This window comes from Oryza sativa, chromosome 3 (assembly GCF_034140825.1).
Source record: "Oryza sativa Japonica Group chromosome 3, ASM3414082v1".
NCBI lineage: Eukaryota > Viridiplantae > Streptophyta > Magnoliopsida > Poales > Poaceae > Oryza > Oryza sativa.
The window spans coordinates 26526797-26547726 of record NC_089037.1 but is presented as its reverse complement, the minus strand read 5'-3'; the positions used below and the strand labels follow the sequence as shown (position 1 = coordinate 26547726).

Genomic DNA, 20930 nt, shown 5'->3' with positions numbered 1-20930 from the left:
TGTTGGGATGAAATGAGATTTATTTATGTTGGGATGAAATGTGGTTTATTCATGTTGGGATGAAATGTGGTTTATTTATGTTGGGTTGAAATGTGGTTTATTTATGTTGGGATGAAATGTGGTGCATTAATGAAATTATTGTGAAATGTGGTTAATAGATTGTAATAGATTGTAGCACTCAATTGTGTTTTTTTTTGTTTTTTTGGAAAAAAGTAGACAATGTGTGGAGATTATGGGTACCCCATACCCACACGGCATAGTTATCCGACTAGTCATAGGGGATAGCTTATATCTATGGAATATGTAACCGATCATGACTTGGGTATTACGTTTCCTTTTATATTATGGAGCGGCCTAAAGTCCCGATTTGATAATATTGTAAAATAGATTTAGGAAACCGATACCGTATTGATTAAGGTTTCTATCTTGTAATCCTGCCCCCCATACTATATAAGGTGGGCAGAAGGCCCTCTAGGGGGCATGAGATAAACTGATCGTCAGATCAATATACACCCGGCGGATTCAAATCCCTAAACAGGAGTAGGGTATTACCTCTCATTGAGAGGGCATGAACCTGTCTAAATCCTTTGTCTCCGCATCCATCCACTTTTAGGTCTCGTGCGCTACCCCCTTTTCATATTGCCGAAAATTTGTTTCGACAGTTGGCGTGCCAGGTAGGGGTTCGCCGAGTTTCCTGTCAACGAGTGTGATGGAATCAATTTCATGATTCGTCGGCTTCGTCTTCGATTCGTGAGTTTTCACTTCCTCGCTGCCGACGACTTCAACAATCTCTCCTTCTCCGACTTGGGTTTTACCCAGTCGAGAGAACGGCGATCAAAGATCTATGTCATCAAGTTGGAAGCTTCAACCGTCATCGCCACCGATATCTCCTGTATCTCCGCAAAAAATCTCCGCTTCGGGAGCTACACTTTGTAGTTACAACAATGACCAGGTTCGCCGTTCCAATCTACCAATTATTAGATTGGCCTCAGATTTAACTACTAATTAAATCAATCTATGTCTTGCCTGCACTGATTGTTGGCTGTGCCCTCCGAGTCCCCTGATCGTCACGAGAGACAACCACGGCTGGCTAGTTGCATAAGACAGCTGATCTGATCGTCACGAGAGACAACCACGGCTGGCTAGTTGCATAAGACAGCTGATTGGATCAATCTCGGACTCGGCTGACTCAACATGCAAAATCAAAAACACGGAGCAGTACATACAAGCAGCAATTTTCACTTGGTCAGCTCGAGTATTTTTTAATGAAGACGTATGGCTACGGGCACACGCGAGCTATATCAATGCTCAAACTTATCCAGCAATTACTGGTCATCGCATGCGTTTGTACGTGCATGGAACAACTATGTACCTGTATGCATAAACACATACCAACAGAAGATCTGCACATGCATATGATTTTTGCTACGGGAGTCTGGACCATATATGTCGCCGACGACTTTGTCAAGTTTCTCTTCAACTCGGACTGGAACACGACAGACAACCTTCAATCTAAGATACAAAACGGGCTGGTCTACCATGTCAATATTGGTGGGCATCATCATCACCGGCTTATCTTCGCCGCTGCCGACTGGTGTCTCCGCCTACACGGCTGGCCTATTATGCCACCATTGTTGGGCGTCTACGACTTCACCGTTGTCTCGCTTTCGCTGCCGCCGACTGGTGTCTCCGCCTACACGGCTGGCCTATTATGCCACTGTTGTTGGGCGTCTACGACTTCACCTCCGGCCTGCCTCTGTCGCCGCCGACTGGTGTCCTCGCCTATACAGTTAGTGGGTCACACCACCGTTCATGGGCGTCCACGTCTTCACCAACCGGCTAGACATCGCCGCCGCCGACTGGTGTTTCCGCCTGCACGGCCGGCCAATTATGCCGCCATTGTCGGGTGTCTACACCTTCACCGCCGGCCGCCATCATCACCGTCGATTGGTTTCTTCGTCTTCACGGCCAGTGTACTCCACCGCCGTTGCTTATGGCAACCATGTCTTCACTACTGGCTGCAGTCATCGCCGCCGACCGGTGTTTTTATTGCCATTGATGGACGATTTTGTTCCCACATCAGCCACCTCTGCCATCACCAAGGGAAAGATTACAAAGCTAAGTCATCATTAATTTTCTTTATATGATATTTTCCTTTTCCTCTGCCTCACTACATCAACTGGTTCGCCGTTGACTAGTGAGTCGGGGGCTACAGATGTTATATCATATTTTTTAATAATTTTCATAATATTCATCTTGATTGCTTGCGACATGATCTGAGTACAAAAGCGCCTATCGAGTTATGGAGTTCCATCTTCCTATGCTTTCCGTTTGGTTTGCCAATGGATAGTTGCCTTTGGGCCGATTCCTAGCACCCGGGGGCTCGTTGGATGGACTGAATAACGCAAGGTGCTAAGTATTAATCAGAAGAAATCAAAAGCATAGAGATAATATAATTTTTTTCTGCTCTTAACAATTGCAAAAGTACCCGAGTAGTAAACTCTGATCCGTGAAACTTTGTTCCATTAATGACGAACTCATATCACTCATATGCATGTTTGGGAAGTGCTTAGGCCGACTCCCGGTGCTTGGTGGCTATGACTAGTCGGGCAGAGTGTTTAAACGTAATGAGTCATCTGCTCGGAGAAATCAAAATTGACAAGAGAAGAAATACATATTTATAAATATTTTAAAATACTTGAATTTTTCTCGAGTATTATATTTACATCAGATACTACTCATCCTATATGTTCGTTCTGCAGGATCCAGATCCAGATATGCATAAAAGGGATTCATGGCTTTAAGCTTATCTCTTACGCTCCTGGAATGGATCAGTCAGAACATCACCGACCGGCCGCCACGTCCGCCGCCGACTGGTGTTTCCGCCTGAACGGCTGGCCTATTATGCCGCCGTTGTTGGGCGTCCATGTCTTCACCGACCGGCCGCCTCGTCCGCCGCCGACTGGTGTTTTCGCCTGCACGGTTGGCCTATTATGCCGCCATTGTTGGGCGTCTACATCTTCACCGACCGGCCGCCTCGTCCGCCGCCGACTAGTGTTTCCGCCTGCACGGCTAGCTTATTATGCCACCGTTGTTGGGCGTCTACGTCTTCACCGACCGGCCGCCTCATCCGCCGCCGACTGGTGTTTCCGCCTGCACGGCTGGCCTATCATGTCACCGTTGTTGGGCGTCTACGCCTTCGCCGACCGGCCGCCTCGTCCGCCGCCGACTGGTGTTTCCACCTGCACGGCTGGCCTATTATGCCGCCGTTGTTGGGTGTCTACGTCTTCATCGACCGGCCGCCTTATCCGCCACCGACTGGTGTCACAGCTTGCACGGCTGGCCTATTATGCCGCCGTTGTTTGGCGTCTACGTCTTCACCGCCGGCTCACCTTCGCCACCGTCGACTGGTGTCTCCGCCTGCACGGCTGGTTTATTATGTCGCGGTTGTAGGGCGTCTACATCTTCTCCGACCGGCCACCTCGTATGACGCCAACTGGTGCTATCGTCTTCACGGCTGGCCACGTCGCCGCCACCGCAATTAGGCGTCATCACCTTCAACGCAAGCTGTCTACATCTGCTGCCGACTGGTTTCTTCACTTCCATGGCTGCATGATTCTGCTAGTGTTGATTGGCCTTATCGTCTTCACCGCCGGTCGTCTCGTCTACTACTGACTAGTGCCGTCGCCTCTACGGCTGGTTTATACTGCTACCACTACTGATGGACGTCATTGTTTTCATTGCTGGCCGCCTTGTCTGACGCCGACTGGCTTGGTCACCTCCATGGCTGCACGTTTTCGTCATCATTCTACTTCTTCCATCGCCGACTGGTTATGCCGCCGTTGACTGGTGTTTTTATCTTCACAACTATTCATCTTCGCTACCGGTTTGCTTCTGTTGCCGCCGACTCGTGTTCACTTCATCACGGCTATGCAACTTTGTCACCATGGTGGAGCAACCTCATTTTTATTATCTTCGGCATTGGCAAACTCTATTGCCTCTACTTCGCAAGCTTTGCTACTTCGCCAACCACGACATCTACAGGAGCCTCGACATCTTGGCATGCGTCAACAAGTATAATGCCATGTTATTTTACTACAACAAGTGGTGTTCCAATATTCAAGATTTCTACTCGGACATCTTCTATGCGTATATTCACTCAAGCAATGACTACTCGACGACAAGAAGCTACAGTTCTCGACTCTATGTTCAGTTGTTTCCCAACTAACCAAAGAGTCGGGGACTACACAAATACAAGGCTCAAAATTTGACAATTCGACAAGCTTTATGTCAAGATGAAGCAATTAATTAATCAGCCAACGATTCAACTTTGGGAGTCATTAGCTTCGTCTTCGCTTCAGAGCAGGTGTTCTACTTCAGCAACTCCGATTATTTCACCGACAATTTTGGCTTCTCCACGTTGCTACAATCTACTCCAAATTTCTCAAGTATCAAGTTTGAGATTTAATCTACATATTCGGGAGTTTAGAGCTATCAACCAAGCAACTCAGTTTCGATGAGTTGGACAACAGCATTACTTTCCTCCAAGTGAAGCATCTGCAACAGCTATAACACCAAGTTCTATTGTCATCTTTATAAATCAAGGAGCGTTGCATCAATCTTCGTCATACACATGCTCACATCAAGGGAACTACTCGAGTTTTGATGTCTTCTCAACAATTTGATGGATTATTGTCACTGACATCATCACCAGCACCTCTTCTTCATCGGCCCTGACGTCTTCGCCGTTGCTAATGGATGGCTACGTTTTCACCTCCGGCAGCTTCTATCATTGACGACTAGTTATTTCGCCTTCATGGTTGACCTACTACGCAAATGCTGATGAGTGTCTTCGTCATTATTATTGGCTGCTACACCGCTATTGACTGGGTCACCGACATCGTCATCATCATCAACATCCTGTCAAGCTTATTTAACATAGCCAACCCTACTGCTATTGAAGGACAAGCTATATGCTCAGGGGCTTACTAGCTCAAACACAAGTATCATACCTTCAATTTGGACTTGTTCCGGATACATGCAACATGAATTCATGATCATGGGTCTATTTTCTATGCTCAAAGACTAGACTATTTATTATTCCCCATAAGGGTTATCAACCGAATACTTGCGCCAGTCGGGATTCAATTATTATATATATATTGGAGTATCTCATAAGGGATAATCACTCAGATCAGAAGCTATTCATATGAGTTACATTTGGTCTATATAACCCGGAAGATTTATTACTCGAGAGCATGTTACATGCGTCATCCTTTAAAGGGTGTCGAAGGCATATTTTTTGGCCTAGGCCTAATATGTCTGCAGCCCATATTTTCAAGTGTGGCCTGTCACGTTCTTTTAGGGACTTAGGCACTTTTTGCTTAGGCCAAAGTGTGCGTGATCTAGTGCCCAATACCTTAAAATCCTTTTATACCGCAGTTACTCAACTTTTTAGGAGTTGGTACAATGCATCTTAAAAGGTGTCAAACAGTAAAGCTTTATATAGCTGCCCCGCTGACTTTTTTATATAGTCATGGCGCTGTTTGGGTTTATAAAGCAATTGATTGGATACAACATCAATGCTTTTTGCCACGTAAGTGTGCATTTTTATTGACCAATATTATGGCTTAGGCTGATTATATATTTTGGTCATTTTCCAGACGATTGATAAATCCTTATGAGTTTATTTACTCGGATTTTATACCACATATGCCATATATTTCCAGGTGTGGTGAAACCATGTGTCTTTTAGGGACTCAAGCACATCTGTTAAAGCAGTGTGCGCATGGTGTATGCCCAATACTTTGGAAATTTATTTATTCACAACATACAAGCTTCTTTATAGCTGTTTTGCTATGTGTATTCAATGATGTAGTCAGCTTTAGGTTGCACGCATCATATTTTACAAAGCAGTCGGTATATCACTCGGATCATGTTATTCAGGGATTCACGCCACATATGCTATATATTAATATTAAGTCACTTGGTTGACTACAATTATCAAAACCACTCAGTTGGTGCATCTATTAGGTACATCTATTCGATGCACCTGACTTTATTTTTCAGCCCTCCACAATCTTCATATTTGGTAAAAGTATTCGGGAGATCATGGCGAAGATGATTGAAGCACTCAGCTTTGGAGTAATCTAGTTCGAGAGAAGATTATCTTTCCGACTGTGAAGGTCTCAGGGGCTACTGTGGAGATTATGGGTACCCCATACCCACACGGCATGGTTATCCGACTAGTTATAGGGGATAGCTTATATCTATGGAATATGTAACCGATCATGACTTGGGTATTACGTTTCCTTTTATATTATGGAGCGGCCTAAAGTCCTGATTTGATAATATTGTAAAATAGATTTAGGAAACCGATACCGTATTAGTTAAGGTTTCTATCTTGTAATCCTGCCCCCCATCCTATATAAGGTGGCAGGAGGCCCTCTAGGGAGCATGAGACAAACTGATTGTCAGATCAATATACACCCGGCGGATTCAAATCCCTAAACAGGAGTAGGGTATTACCTCTCATTGAGAGGGCCTGAACCTGTCTAAATCCTTTGTCTCCGCATCCATCCACTTTTAGGTCTCGTGCGCTACCCCCTTTTCATATTGCCGAAAATTTGTTTCGACACAATGTCTCAGCAAGGCGAACCAATGTCGACGACAACTAGTGGGTCCTCAAGGGCACGTACTCCTAGGACAGGGAACAAAATTCCTAAGGAACGGTTCCGCATAACAGCGGTGGACGCCGTAGGGTTGCTGACATCTCCAAGGAAAATATTGAGCCGATTTAGGTCTATCTGCGGGGTCATAGGGAGGCAGAAATTCAGTATTCTGCAAGACGACTTCAAGCTCGTGCCGGCCGCAGAGAAGAACATTGCTTGGCTAACGTTCAAGGAGAGCTTTGATTATCCTACGGAGCATAAGGACCGTCTCAGGCGGGCTGCTTTCAAGGTTATGGGCACTGCTTGGAAGAACTTCAAGACTAAGCTAGTCGACGAGTTCGTCTACAACCCGGCAAATCCAAATCCAAGAGAGAAATTTCCTTGGATCACGGAACAGGTCTGGGAGGAATTCCATGCAAAGAAGTCGACCCCCGAGTCCAGAGCTAGAAGCGAGGCATATCGCTTGCTCCAGACCAGGAACCAGCATCCGCACCGGCTTGGTACCGCCGGATATGCCGGTAAGGAAGAGGAATGGTAGCGTGAGGATGAAGAAGCGGAGGAATTGTGCACACCGCTCGTGTTTGGCGATATCCCACACCCTCGGGCTAGGAACTGGGCCAGGGCTAGGTACCAGAAAAATGATGATGGCACAATCTTCATGCCAAATGCAGAAGATCAACGAGTATACGAAGCTATAGTAAGTGTCTAGTCAAACTAGATGTTCGCATTGTTTCCCATCGTGCAGTTTATTTGACCCCACTAAATTGTAATGCAGAAGGAGTTGGTTGCCGAGCAACAAGCCTCACAAGAGGCCTGCTCTCAAAGACGCAAAGACGACCTCCTCACGAAAGCGTTGGGCAACAAGGAACACCGTGGACGGACACGGGGCGTTGGGTCTTCTGTTCCCTGGAAGTATGGATTTCCAGACTACGTGTGGCAGTACAAGAAGCGGACTTCCAACAAGGCGGAGAAAGATGCACGCCTTGAAGCCAAGATCCGGGAGTCGATACGAGCTGAGCTGACATCTGAATTCGATGAAAAGCTCGAGTCGATGAGGGCCAAGATTAGGCAAGAGATCCGAGAAGAGCAACAGATCCCCCAGGCCGCCGCTGCTGCTGCGCACAAAGACTTAGGAAGTCCCACCGAAAAACGTAGCAGTTGCGCATCAACTGAGTTGGCGGAAAATCCAACATCGGTCGACAGCGCCGTGGACCACATAACGGTAACCGTGAACTTACTCAATACATGAAAGACGTAACGAATCCATATGATATATAATATTCTAAAAAAATTGATTAATCTATCGCAGGAACCAACGAGCTGCACCCTCACAGTTAGGGTGATGCCGACCTTCACTGTTCCAGCAGCCGAGGGACTTGCGTAAAAGCCGACCCAGAGACAAGAGTGCATGGAGCGCAACTCAGGGCCGACTGTGCAAAAGTTCAAGTCGACTCAGTGAAGCCCGAATACGAGCTGTTCCTTCTGAAGTATCCACCGAACGACGAGGTCCTCTCACTAGGAAATGCCCGTGGTACCTTCATCCAATGGCCCAAAGACCTCATTGAGATCAGGGTTACAGCGAGGTCAACCACTGCACCAGGCGGTCATCCACCAAAGAGACCCGCCTCTGCTCCTTCAGCCCCTCCTGCTCAAGATCGTCATGCACAATCTTATGATGTGCAGTTGCAGTACGACACGGATTTTGGGGAGGACCGAACGGAGGCCGACAGCAAGGCGATTCATGAACCCCCACCGATGAAGAAGAGCAGGAAGGCACACTCTTCCCCTCAGAGAATTACTCTCGATAAACTGTGGACCCCGTTTTTATAACAGGAATCAATCGTGTAAACAGTACCATTTCCCTGGATCACGTAGTCTGGTACACACGAATTCATAGCTGAAATACCAAGTGCACATACACGAGTGTCTAATACGAATTATTACATCATAAGCCCGCAGGCGTAGTCTTAAATCATCGGACCGAGCGGTCCGGAATACATCCCAAAAGCAGAAATAGATAAGGCAGCGGAATTCAGGCAGCGGCATGCCATTGCCACAGGCATCGACCGTACTAAGACCTACTGAGCGCCATCGTCTTCATCTCCCTCCTGGTAGTAGGTATAGGGATCCTCCGAGGCTTCATCTCCCGCTTCTGATTAATTTTATATTTGCAAGGGTGAGTACCAACCGTACTCAGCAAGCCACCACAGCAATGATGCACATGACAGAGGAATTCAAAGGATGGCTATGGTTCTTTTGCGCAAAGCAAGTTTTGTAATTCTTTTCTCAAGCCTAAGACCTAGCATAGACTGTTCAAGTTTTAATACCAGTGTTCATATTAAACAATGACGGTTCTGTCCACCATCCATTGTGATCCCAAGGATAGCTTCCTGCCATTGAATCGTCATAGTTTTCTGAGGATGTCCACCTTCCCTCCTCTCGGGAAGTGGCTCCCTCAGCATAAAATTCATCATGCAATATCCCATCCCCCACAAGTTAAGAATTTAGAGTCTAGCCAAGTGTAATACATGTTCCGGTGCTCAATAACCGCGAGCACGGCTATTCGAATAGATTTGGTTTACTCACACTGCAGTGGATGTACACTTTACCCGCACTCCGCGACTGCCCAACACATGAGCCTCGTCCCAACACATGAGACGCGTCACGGCAAAGCTTTTCGATAACCTCGCATTGGCAGTACCCGCTCCATGAACTTAAATCCTCATGCACTCTAGGCGTCCATGTTTCTAGCAGTGAGAGGAGTTCTAGCGCTCCCGGGAAAGAGAAGTCTCACACACATATTAAATTATGGTTCAAGTTAAGTTCTCTCTCTCACACACTCATGGCAGTCCTACCAATGGCGACACCGATGTAGGGCACGCCTCTCGGCCCTACCTCAACGGCTGTCCCACCGTAGCGCACCTGCCTCACTCAGGGGTGAACCATCTATGCAGGGATACTGCCTCCGTTCGGCTATCTAATCCGCTAGGTCTATACCCATACGAGAAGTGCGGTTGTACGGGGGTCGTTTCATGTTTAACTTCATGGCTCGGTCCTTAATTGACCGGGGACGGTACTAGCCTTTCCCAGATACCACCCAAATCCTCCGTCCGCCCCAGTCGAAAACAATTGTTTAATTTTATTTCTCCTTTCACAAATCATGTCATCAACATCATGGCAATGTGGCGCTCATGTCTCCACATGCCGCATTTGATAAATATGAGTATGCATGATTCTAGAATGGCATTTCTAAGCAATTGTCATAATTGACTAGGGACTCATACGTAATTATGGTTACAAGGATTTTAAGGGTAAACAATAATCAAGGCATGGCATAATCACAAGTAGGATGTTCATCATTGCATGCAATTTTATTTGTAAACAAAACAATTTCGCAATTGGGATCAACATGTTCAAGGAATAGTGATGACTTGCCTTGCTCAAAGTCTTGCGGGTCTTGGCCTTCGCTTGGATCCGCAACTCCCTCGGGCTCTATGGTTACGTGCAAAATTTGATTTGAATTCGGTTAGAATTCAAATAAAAATCCAAATAAATCCAAATGAAAGTCAAATGCGAAAGTCGATTCCTTTTTATTAACTTTACTATCTGCGAACTACGGCAAACCCAATTTCGATTTAAACTATTTTGCGGGTATAATTATTTTGTTGTCATAAGTTTTTAATTTACTCTTCCCGAGCATTATATCCATATAATAGGTTAGAAATTTCTATTACGAGCTAAATATCGGACGAAATCCTAGAAATATTATACAATTTAATTCAGTCTATGACTAAACGATTAAATATAATACACGGCTAAGATTCCTAGTAATTAAATCCGAATTTCTACCGTGAACCGATGACTTATAGAGATTACCAAAAATAATCTATAATAATCTATAAGAATTCATCTAATTGTTTAGTTATTAATTATATCTAAGTTACTACCAATTTTAATCTAATCTGTTTAAGAAACATATTTTTATAATTAACTCGGAATTTCGACCGAAATACTATTATGCTCGAGGAATTTTCGAAAATAATCTATGATTAACCCCGACCATTTTTTTTCCTAAATCCTCCTAATTTCTCCCCCAATTTCCCTTCTATTTTCTCATTTTCTTCTTTTCTATTTTCCCTGTTTTTCTCTCCTCTCTTTCTTTTTCTCTCTTTTCTCTCCCTCTCTTTCTTTTTCTCTCCTTTTTCTCTCCTCTCTTTCTCTTTTCTGCCGGCCTCTCTTTTCTTTTTCTTTTTTCCTTCTCTTTTCTCCTCCCGGCTCCTTTCTTTCTTCCCTTCTCTTCCTCTATTCTCTTTCGGCTCCTTCTCCTCCTCTCTCTCGTCCTGCCTACCGTGACCGGCTGAGGAAAGGAAAAAGGCGGCGGCGGCACGGCTTACCGGCGGCGACGGCAATGGCGGCGGCGCACGGTGGCTGCGACGGCGGCGGCGCACGGCGACTGCGACGGCGGCGGGGAACGCGGCACGGCCAAGGCGCGGCGCGGCGCGGCGGCGTCGTGGCGGCGGCGCGGCGGCTCTATGCGACGACGCGGCGGCGTGGAGGCGGCGGCGTGGTGGAGTGGGTAGAGGAGAGGAGGTGAGGATGGAGGGGAAGAGTGGGAGTAGGAGGGATTATATAAGGGAAGGGGGGAAGAGATAATGGGGATGAGGGAAGAGGGGCGGCGGCCTCATGGCGTCGGCGGGGTGGCACGGCGCGGGGCTCGACGCGGCGATGTGACGACGACGCGGCGTGAGGAGCGGCAGCGGCGACGCGACGGCCGAACGGCGACGGCGCGAGGCGATGGAACGGGCGGCGCGGCGCGGTAGCAGCGGCGGCACAAGGCTCGGGGGAGCAGCGCGGCACGGGGCGCGAGGCGGCGGGCTCGCGACGTGAGGCGACGAGACGGCGCGCGGCGCGGCAGCGGCGATGGGACGCGCGCGGCGACGGGACGTCGATGGCGACGGCGACAGCGGTGGCGCGCGGCTCGGGGCGGGATGCGATGGGCGGCGACACGACGGCACGGCGTGACAGCAACGATGGGACGGCGCGACGCGGCGCGGCGCGGGCTCGCGGCACGGCAGCGGCAGCGGCACGGCTCGAGGCGGCGATGGAACGCGCACGCGGCGACGGGATGGCGACGGCGACGGCGCGGCAGTGGCGACGAGGGCGACGGCACGTGGCGGCTGGCGACGATGGCGACGGCGCGCGGCGGCTTGGGGCGCGAGGCGGCGACGCGCGGCGGCTCGGGGCGCGAGGCGGCGACGCGCGGTGACGGTGGCGACAGAGAGAGGGGGAAAAAAGGAGGGGCTGTGTTAGGGGACCCCGTCGAACACCTTAGGTGCAATGAACAGTGCCGTTTTCTAATTAACCCGATTTTAGTGTATTTTCCATATAAATTTGATTCCACAATTCCTAATTTTGCATATATGCATTTTACTCAATATTTGTGTTATCTGAACTAATGAATTCACCCTAGATTAATATTACTCATATTTTATTTTTATATAATTTATTTGAGTTTTAATTAGGGTTAATTCTTATTCCATCGTATTTAAATTTAATTGATCCAAATATGGTTGCGATAATATTTTATTTATTTCTATCCCCACCTAATCTTTATTTTAATTTGTATTTATTTTACCAATTTGTTTTTGAGGTTTATTCCTAATTAACTATTCTTTACTCACGATTAATAATCATCGAGATCAAATCCAGATAAAATAGACGAATAAGATCGGCATGATGCAATTAGTTTAAAAAGTTTTTGGAAATCCATATTTTTAGAGTTTTGATTTTGTCGGTCGAATTTTCAGGGTGTTACATAAACCCGAACCAAAGGGGAGAGGAAGGGGAGGAAAGGTGCAGGCCTCGCTTCTAGCTCCAAGAAAGCTAGATCTAGGCAAGGGCAAGGAAGAGACTAAGGGCAAAGAGGTCAAGAAGAAATACGTCGCTCCACAGGAGTTCCAACTAGGTATGCCATTGGTTGGAGATGACGTGCTTGCCACATTGGGCACCGCTTGCAAGGACCTTCACCTATACTACATGGAGAAATCTAATGCCAGGAAGCCAAGTAAAGCTACCGATATCCTTGGACAGCACAATGGAAAGCCATTCCTTGGTCCAACAAATTATATCGTGGTCGACTTCAAGGATCTTTTCGACCTCTACAGGCTCCGAGCGGTGGACACAAGCCTCCTTAAGTGCTACTCCTTGTAAGTATTACCGCCCAACTCATTCTGGTAATAACAATCGGTTTAACTTGCTTACAAGATCGTTGATCCTGTGTGTAGGTTAAGTTGGCAATGGTGTCAGAAGCATGCACCGGAAGTTGCCTTCCTTGATCCACAAGTGGTCACTGTCACAAATCTCCAGAATGACTGTCAAGGAATGGTCAACTACATCTACGACACCTTGTGGTCCCGCCGAGACAAGGAGTACATTATGTGTGACTATAATCAATAGTAAGTGTGTTAACTAAATATACACAACAGCATGACACATTCCTTGAGTACTTAATTAACTTTCACTATATTAATGCCGCAGTGCCCATTGGATCCTTCTGGTCATAACACCTAAATAGAGTACATGTCATTACCTGAACTCCAGAATTGATAAGAACCCATCTCGTTGGACCCCAATTCAACTAGCGATAGATAAAGCGTGGGCCCAATACGTGCAAAGAGGAGGCCTCAGGAAGACAGGACATGACACCCTCATCCACAAAAAAGACTTCCCGGTGAAGCAACAAATAGGTGACCAGCGCGAATTCCATGTGTGCCACAACATGCGACTTCTGTATAGAGAAAAGGTGAAGACTTTGGCTGAGTTTGAGGTCGGTGGTCTCAATTGTGATAGACTAACTACATTTTAGTACTTATATATGATCGATCAACTAATCTGGAATTATGACAATGTAGGGCACAATAACCAAGTCTCTGACTACCAGCTTTGAGGAGGTTCGCGAGGAGATAGCTAGCTTCATCCTCCGCGAAATAATTAACCCCAAAGGAATGTTTAGGCTTAAACTAAAATGATGAACAATGTTGAACTTCTATGTTTAGGCAATGATGAACACTTATTATGCAACTGTGATGATGTAACTGTGATGCTTATATTTATGTATATATTTCATATGTTTATGTTAAGACTTGCTAAATAAATATTTGATCCAATTAACTCGGTTTTGCAGGTGAAATATGATAAATATTTGAATGGATGTGAAATATGTGAATGGATGTGAAATATGAGATGGCTGTGAATGTGTGGTTGTCTGAAATATGTTGATGTCTGTGTATGTGAATGCATATGTATGAATGGGTGATGCTGGGGAGCTGGGGATATTGGATATTTGTGTTTGTTTCTGTCATTTTTGCTGCGGGCATGGCTAGCAAAGGCCTGAGGCTAGCCAAAAAACAAAATTTATTTTTTTTGTGGATTATAGTCATCTGTGACGGGCCATAACTAAATGCCCGATTGAGATGAGGTCATCTGTGACGGGCTCTAACTTAGGCCCGATTGAGGTCACTAGTCATCTGTGATGGGCTCTAGTTTAGGCCCGATTGAGGTCAGCAGTCATCTGTGACGGGCTCTAATTTAGGCCCGATTGAGGTCATCAGTCATCTATGACGGGCTATAGTTTAGGCTCGATTGAGATGAGTATCATCTGTGACGGGCTCTAGTTTAGGCCCGATAAAGGTTAGTAGTCATCTGTGATGGGCGCTAGTTGTGGCCCGATAGAGATAGGTCATCTGTGACGGGCTATAGTTTGACTGGTCGTCTGGGTCAAAGCTATCGGTGACGGGCTTTACTTAGGGCCCGATTGAGATATATTCATTCGTGACGGCCGTTTGCCCGATTGAGATAACTATTCACATCAGTGACTTCTAGCCTGTGACGGACGCTGTGCCCCATTGAGATAGGGCTTACCGCCCGATTGAGATGAGGGTATCCGTTCTAGTGATAATTTTCAATAATTTAATATCGTGATATGCTAGTTATATATGATTATAAGATTTTTTATTAAAATCATGCATGTGGTATTTACATATGTTAATTAGAATTTTGAACAATTTAATATCATGATATGCTAATTATATATGATTATTAGATTTTGTATTAATTTTAAATCATGCATGTGCTATTTACATATGTTAATTAGAATTTTTAACAATTTAATATCATTAATTGTTCGACTTTAAATAACTGTAATGCATTATTTACTATTTTAGAAACACATATGCAATGAAATTCAAGACACAGCTGCTATTATCATTAGTCCCGGTTCCTAACCCTAACCGGGTTTAAAAAGAATTTGGAAATAGCGGGAAAAGATCTTTAGTCCCGGTTGGTGAGAACAACCGGGAGTAAAAATATCTTTACTCCCGGTTGGTAGTCCCGGTTGTTGTTACCAACCGGGAGTAAAGATATTTTTACTCCCGGTTGTTCTCACCAACCGGGACTAAAGATTCGGGGGTATATATATTCCCGGTGAGCCCTCGTCTTCTCCACCAACACTTAGACGTTTTTCGATCTCGGCTTCTCCTTCGCCGCCACCGTGCCTAGGGCAACCCCACGCCGACACCGCCGTCGTCTCTCGCTGTCGCTTGGCGGTCCTCGCCGCCTCCGCCGCAGACGCCGCCGCCGCATCACTTGGGTGAGAGCCGCCGCTGCCCCTCTCTCTCTCTCTCGATCTCGATCTCGATCTCTCGCTCTCTCCACGGCCGACGACCGACTTCGACGCGACCGCCGCCGCCGACGACGCCGTCGCCACTGCCACGAACGTCGCCCACGCCTCGAGCTCGCCACGCCTCCGCACCACGCCGCCGCGACGCCACGCCGTCGCCACTGCCACTCCGCCGCCACCGCCTCGAGCTCGCCACGCCGCCGTGACGCCACGCCGCGGCCGACGCGCGCCGCCGCCGCGCCCCCACGCCGCCGGGCCCCGACGCCGCCGCCGCGCCTGCACGCCGCCGGGCCCCGACGCCGCTGCGCCCCCACGCCGCCGGGCCCCCTCGCCGCCGCCGCCGCGCGCCGCCGCCACGCTCGCACGCCGCCGGGCCGGCCCACGGTGCCCCGACACCACCGCCGCGCCACCACGCCACTGCCGCGCGCGCCCAACATTGCCGAACGTGATTGAAACGTGACCGAACGCGAACGAACGTGAACGATACGTGGACGACCTTTGAACGAACGCTGAACGAACATAACGAAACATTAACGAACGCGAACGAACGTGAACGAAACATTAACGAACGCGAACGAACGTAACGAAACGTTAACGAACGCGAACGAACGGACACGAAACGGTAACGAACGCGAACGAGCGTGAACGAAACGATTACGAAACGTGAACGAACGTGTACGAAACGCTTACGAACGTGGATGCACTTGTACTAAAAGTGTGAGAACGAACGCGCTTATACTAATACGATTTGCTGGTAATACATATATGATTATATATGTAACTTGGCCCGTTTAGACTAATACATTGTTAACGAACGCGAACGAGCGTGAACGAAACGCTTACGAACGTGAATGAAACGCTTACGAATGCGAACGAGCGTGAACGAAACGATTACGAAACGTGAACGAACGTGTACGAAACGCTTACGAACGTGGATGCACTTGTACTAAAAGTGTGAGAACGAACGCGCTTATACTAATACGATTTACTGGTAATACATATATGATTATATATGTAACTTGGCCCGTTTAGACTAATACATTTTCCTGGTAATGTTGTAGAGAAGACGTCGTCGTTGTCCCTAAAGCCGAAGTGGTAGCTAGCCATCGAAGGAATTCGCGCAGGCAAGTGATGTAAAGAAGTTATTGTTAGATATTTAATATAAGATTGTTAGACTTAGCATATATGATTATTACAATTTTAATATAAGATTGTTATCGATTTAATATAAGATTAGTAGCGATTTAATATAAGATTGTTATACTTAGCATATATGACTATTACAATTTTAATATATGATTATTAGAGATTAAATATAAGATTGTTAGAGATTTAATATAAGATTGTTAGACTTAGCATATATATGTATGATTATTACAATTTTAATATGCGATTAGTAGCCATTTAATATAAGATTATTAGACTTAGCATATATAACTATTACAATTTTAATATAAGATTATGTCACGACCGGAATTAACCCAACGGGCGTTCCTTACGTGCGTGTATTATTCCTTGTCCCAGGAGGCAAGGTACACCAAAAGTTGATACATTTCAGAGTTTATCAAGCGGAAGCGTAAATAGTTAATTTATTGCATGGGCGGCGAAGGCCCAGCACACACAAAGACAAACGGGAAACAGCGGAAGACTAGGGCGACGACCACAGGCGCTTGACGACAGGCACGAGCTAGACACCAAAGCCTTCATCTTCCAGGAACTCCTCTTCTGAGTTTGGAAAAAATTGAGCAAGACTGAGTACAACCACCGTACTCAACAAGACACACCCACAAGTGCAGAATAAATGCAAGGGAGTACAAGGGGTTATAATATAAAGGGTTAGGGTTTGCAGTAAACAGCATTAAAAGACACTTAGTTGCTCAAAGCTATTTTGTAAACACGATTCTAGAGCTATATAATATTATTAATCAAGGCCGTGAACCCACACGAGCCTGCCTTAACCCAAGGCCTACAATGATTCAGACCAAACTGGCAACCCGACCCTGGGTCCCAGCTCGTCCCAAGCCAACCCAGGCCAACCATTCCACATTTTAGTTGTTAAGCAGGTTTTAAGAATTAAAACACTAACTTGGGTACATTGCTCGGCTTGCCCATAACCGAGGGCGCGGCTATTCGAATAGGTTATACTCTGATCAGAGGTGTACATCTTTACCCACAAGACATGTCTTCCTCACGTGTAACCACGTGCCACATACCACCACGGCATACGGACGGAAGACATGACATAGTTTCCAACCCATCCTAGCCATAGACAAGAGTACCGACCCAACCCCACTTACGGCTGGAACCCCCGGGACAGGTAGGCAGGACTGAGCCCCTAGCAGCAGGACACCGGCCCTATGCCATGACATCTCGACTATGTCTGCTAAGAGCATCTCCAACAGCCTCTATAAATTAGACTCTCCAAACACCCATATAGTCAACTCTCCATTTGATTTAGCTAATCAAACTAGATGGTCACTCCAACAGACTCTCTATTAATCCTCTCCAAAATAACAACGGACCCACACGTCAGCCTCTACTCCTCTTCTTCCTCTCCCCCCCCCCCCTTCTTCCTTCTCTTTCCTTCTTTTCCTCTTTCTTTCCTTCCCGTCGTCAACCAGGCGATGCAGCGCGGGGAAGGCGGCAGGCGGCGGCGCGGCGCGGGCAGGTGGCAGGCGGCGGCGTGGCGCGGGGAGGCGGAAGGCGACAGCGTGGCACGATGCGGCGCAGCACGGCGCGGTGGTGTCCGTTCTCCCTCTCCCCGCCGGATCTAGAGGCCGCCGGCGGCCTTGTGAACCTCGCCCCGATCTGCTCGACGAGGCGACGGCGGTGGACGGCTTCGGGGGGCAGCAGGCGGGCCGAGATGAGGCCGTCGCTGCTGAGATCCACGTCGCAGGAGCTCCGCCGCAGGCCCGCAGCCACCGCCGCCGCCGCCGCGACTACTCCGCCTCCGCGGCTGCCACGACCACTGAGCGGAAGGTGGCCATCCTTGGCGTTGTGAGGACGACAATGGCGGCGCCGTGACGACGACGACGACGGCGGCAGCGCCGGGACGACGACGACGTCGGCACTGGGCGACGGGACGACGACGACGTCGGGATGCTGCTGTGTGCCTCGGATGGAGATCGTGCGGAGAGAGAGGGGAAGCAGGCGTGGGTCCCACGGATGGCAAGTTGGCTTTGGCTGGCCAAATTTGGCTAGCCAGGGAGCCGGTTTGGCCAGTTGGATGGCTTGGCCGTCCAGATAGCTAGTCTGTTGGAGTGCAATTTTGAGCCAAACTTGTCAAATTTTAGCTTGGAGAGTAAGATAGTAAGACTGTTGGAGATGCTCTAATAGAAGTGATGATCAAATTAAGGTTATTATATATGTAAATGTAATCAGCCTACAGATATTGATGGGAGATGACTTCATGTAACTAGGGAACAAAGCAATGTTAAACACAGGAACATAGAATTTTTAAAGGAATGTACATACAAAATAGATGATTGTAAAATATAAGAAAAAAACAAAAATGCATGTTTGGGTAGATCAAGGGAAAAAAGGATAAATTGGATGAGAGGAATAAACACAACGGAAATTTTCCAAGAGATCGTATCTCATGCTAACTTTTATCTAAAATCTCCATTAATGGAGCTAAGAAATTTTGTTTTATTCGAATTCAATGGTGCCCAATCCTTTACCTCAAATAGCCTTTTTTTTTTACAGTTAAAACAACTGGAGAGGCTCCTACTTCACTATATTAAATATATAGATAATGTAGAGGGGTGAAAATTTATAGAGGAGAGGGAGAGGAGACAGAAACGGGAAGGAAAGAAGGAAAAAAAAAGAGACGAAAAGAAGGAACAAATTAAAGTTGTGTATCCATGATTGCCAACTGGGTTTATTTGCATCGTTTACTTTGTGCATATGCCGAGTAAAATCGTCCTTGAAATTTTCTTTCCATATTTCAAAGTTGATCGGTATGTTGTTGAAAATGAGATCATTCCTTCTAGCCTAGATATGCCAACATCCAATTCCTATTATCTCCATGAAAAAAGAATGTGGGAAGATACTTATTGCTGCTGTGACCATATTCATGAATTCCATATTTATGTTCCATGTTATACCAACATGGTTCCAGCATTGCTGTGCAAAAAGACATGTGAAGAACAGATGAAGGTAGTCTTCAGTGGTTGTAGAATTGAAGACATTGTATCTGGTTCCCCCTTGGGTGCTGAAATGTTTTCTTTGGATGAGTTCTTTGGTGTTTAGTCTGTTCATAAGCAGCTGCCATAAGAAGACCTTTATCTTCACTGTGTATTTACTTTTCCATATCAAAGTGATCGGTATCTCTTGCTAAATGTGGGCAAAGAAAAGGTCCAAATTCTTAAAATAAATCTTATAAGGTTCAAATTCTTAAAAAAATCTTTCATTTACCCTTTGTTCCAAAAGGGTCTTAGGGTGGAGGGTCTTACTTATCGACGGTTGGGGTTCGCCACTCCACAATAAGACAGTAATCGTACAGCTCTCGTGAAAAAACCATGTAAAATTCAACTTTAAATTATTTAATTCAAAATTCTCAAACTCCCTCCCTCGATCGGTCATGGTCACCGCGGTATGTTTTTTTTGGAAAAAAAGAAAAGGAAAAAAAGGAAAACACATAGGAAAATTGTAGAACAATTTAAAAAAATATTTTGTAGAGTGAGGGAGAAGATATTTTTTTCTCTGTTTGGTCTAAATGGGCTTCATGAATAACTCTGTTGGGCCTATTTTGAATTCTCTTGGCCTATTTATTGAAATTGTATATATTGTTTTCTTCTGTTTTCAAATTTAAATTCAAACAAATTTTGCCAAACCATATCGGCAGTTTACCCTATCAGAACCTGTGGTAACAGCTGTTACTGCGCAATAACTGTTGGTAATGTCATAGCCTCATCGCTTGCCCACATTCCTTAATAAGCCAAAACGGCTTATTAGAAAATAAAATTAATTTATAGATAAAACTTTTATATATGTATTCTTAGTGACTTAAAAACCAAGATAAAAAAACTACGTTAAAATTATCTTAACATTAACTTTGAAACTATGTTTGAAAATTTAAATTTTGGTTTCTACTTTGGCTTATGAGGCCAACCGATGGAGCCTCAACCTGGAGGAAAGTTCCAAATTTTGAGAAAACTGGAGCCTGAAACGTATAATTTGATCATATAATTTTTTGAGAAAACTCGAACCCGACACGTACAATTTTTTAGAAAACTAGGGCATTTGATAGACAACTTTCTAATAATTGAAAAGTATTGTACGTTAATTTTGTTTATCATTTGATTAACACAGTCAAGTATCTAGCTTAGACGTAAGCTGACATATATGTTGAACAGCTTATCTTAGGTTGAGAGATGAAACAATTCCCTCGTCGAAAGAATATTAAAACATGGGATAAGTTAACTTTACACCCTTCAACTTCACAAAGATCCCGTCCAAAATCCAAATGAAATCCCATGTTCCTAAGAGCAAATAAGTATGATTTGAGCATAGGCGATGCGTCGATCAAATCAGATCTGCAGCCCCGCCGCACTACTCTACTGTGATTCTATCATCAAACA

At 46.1% G+C, this 20930-nt stretch overlaps 1 protein-coding gene across 2 annotated transcripts; it reads left to right on the top strand.

Moving 5' to 3' along the window:
* Positions 1 to 10905: 10905 nt before the first annotated feature.
* On the top strand, positions 10906 to 13831 carry LOC136355579 (uncharacterized). 2 transcript variants are annotated; one of them, XM_066308314.1, is made up of 5 exons: positions 10906 to 12003; positions 12479 to 12877; positions 12956 to 13126; positions 13209 to 13473; positions 13583 to 13831. In XM_066308314.1, exons 1-4 carry the CDS (start codon positions 11660 to 11662, stop codon positions 13243 to 13245), a joined length of 951 nt encoding a protein of 316 aa, XP_066164411.1. In that variant the 5' UTR covers positions 10906 to 11659; the 3' UTR covers positions 13246 to 13473; positions 13583 to 13831. The 2 variants fall into 2 exon arrangements, with proteins under 2 accessions (XP_066164411.1, XP_066164410.1); XM_066308313.1 differs by having other exon boundaries at positions 13209 to 13497.
* Positions 13832 to 20930: the final 7099 nt, after the last annotated feature.

What these genes read in the sequence shown, in the direction of transcription:
- LOC136355579 (XM_066308314.1), top strand. Translation starts at nt 11,660, where the DNA reads ATGCGATGGGCGGCGACACGACGGCACGGCGTGACAGCAACGATGGGA. An exon ending in CTCCTTAAGTGCTACTCCTT is followed by an intron (nt 12,878 to 12,955) that starts GTAAGTATTACC and finishes TCCTGTGTGTAG; the next exon opens with GTTAAGTTGGCAATGGTGTC. An exon ending in ATGTGTGACTATAATCAATA is followed by an intron (nt 13,127 to 13,208) that starts GTAAGTGTGTTA and finishes TTAATGCCGCAG; the next exon opens with TGCCCATTGGATCCTTCTGG.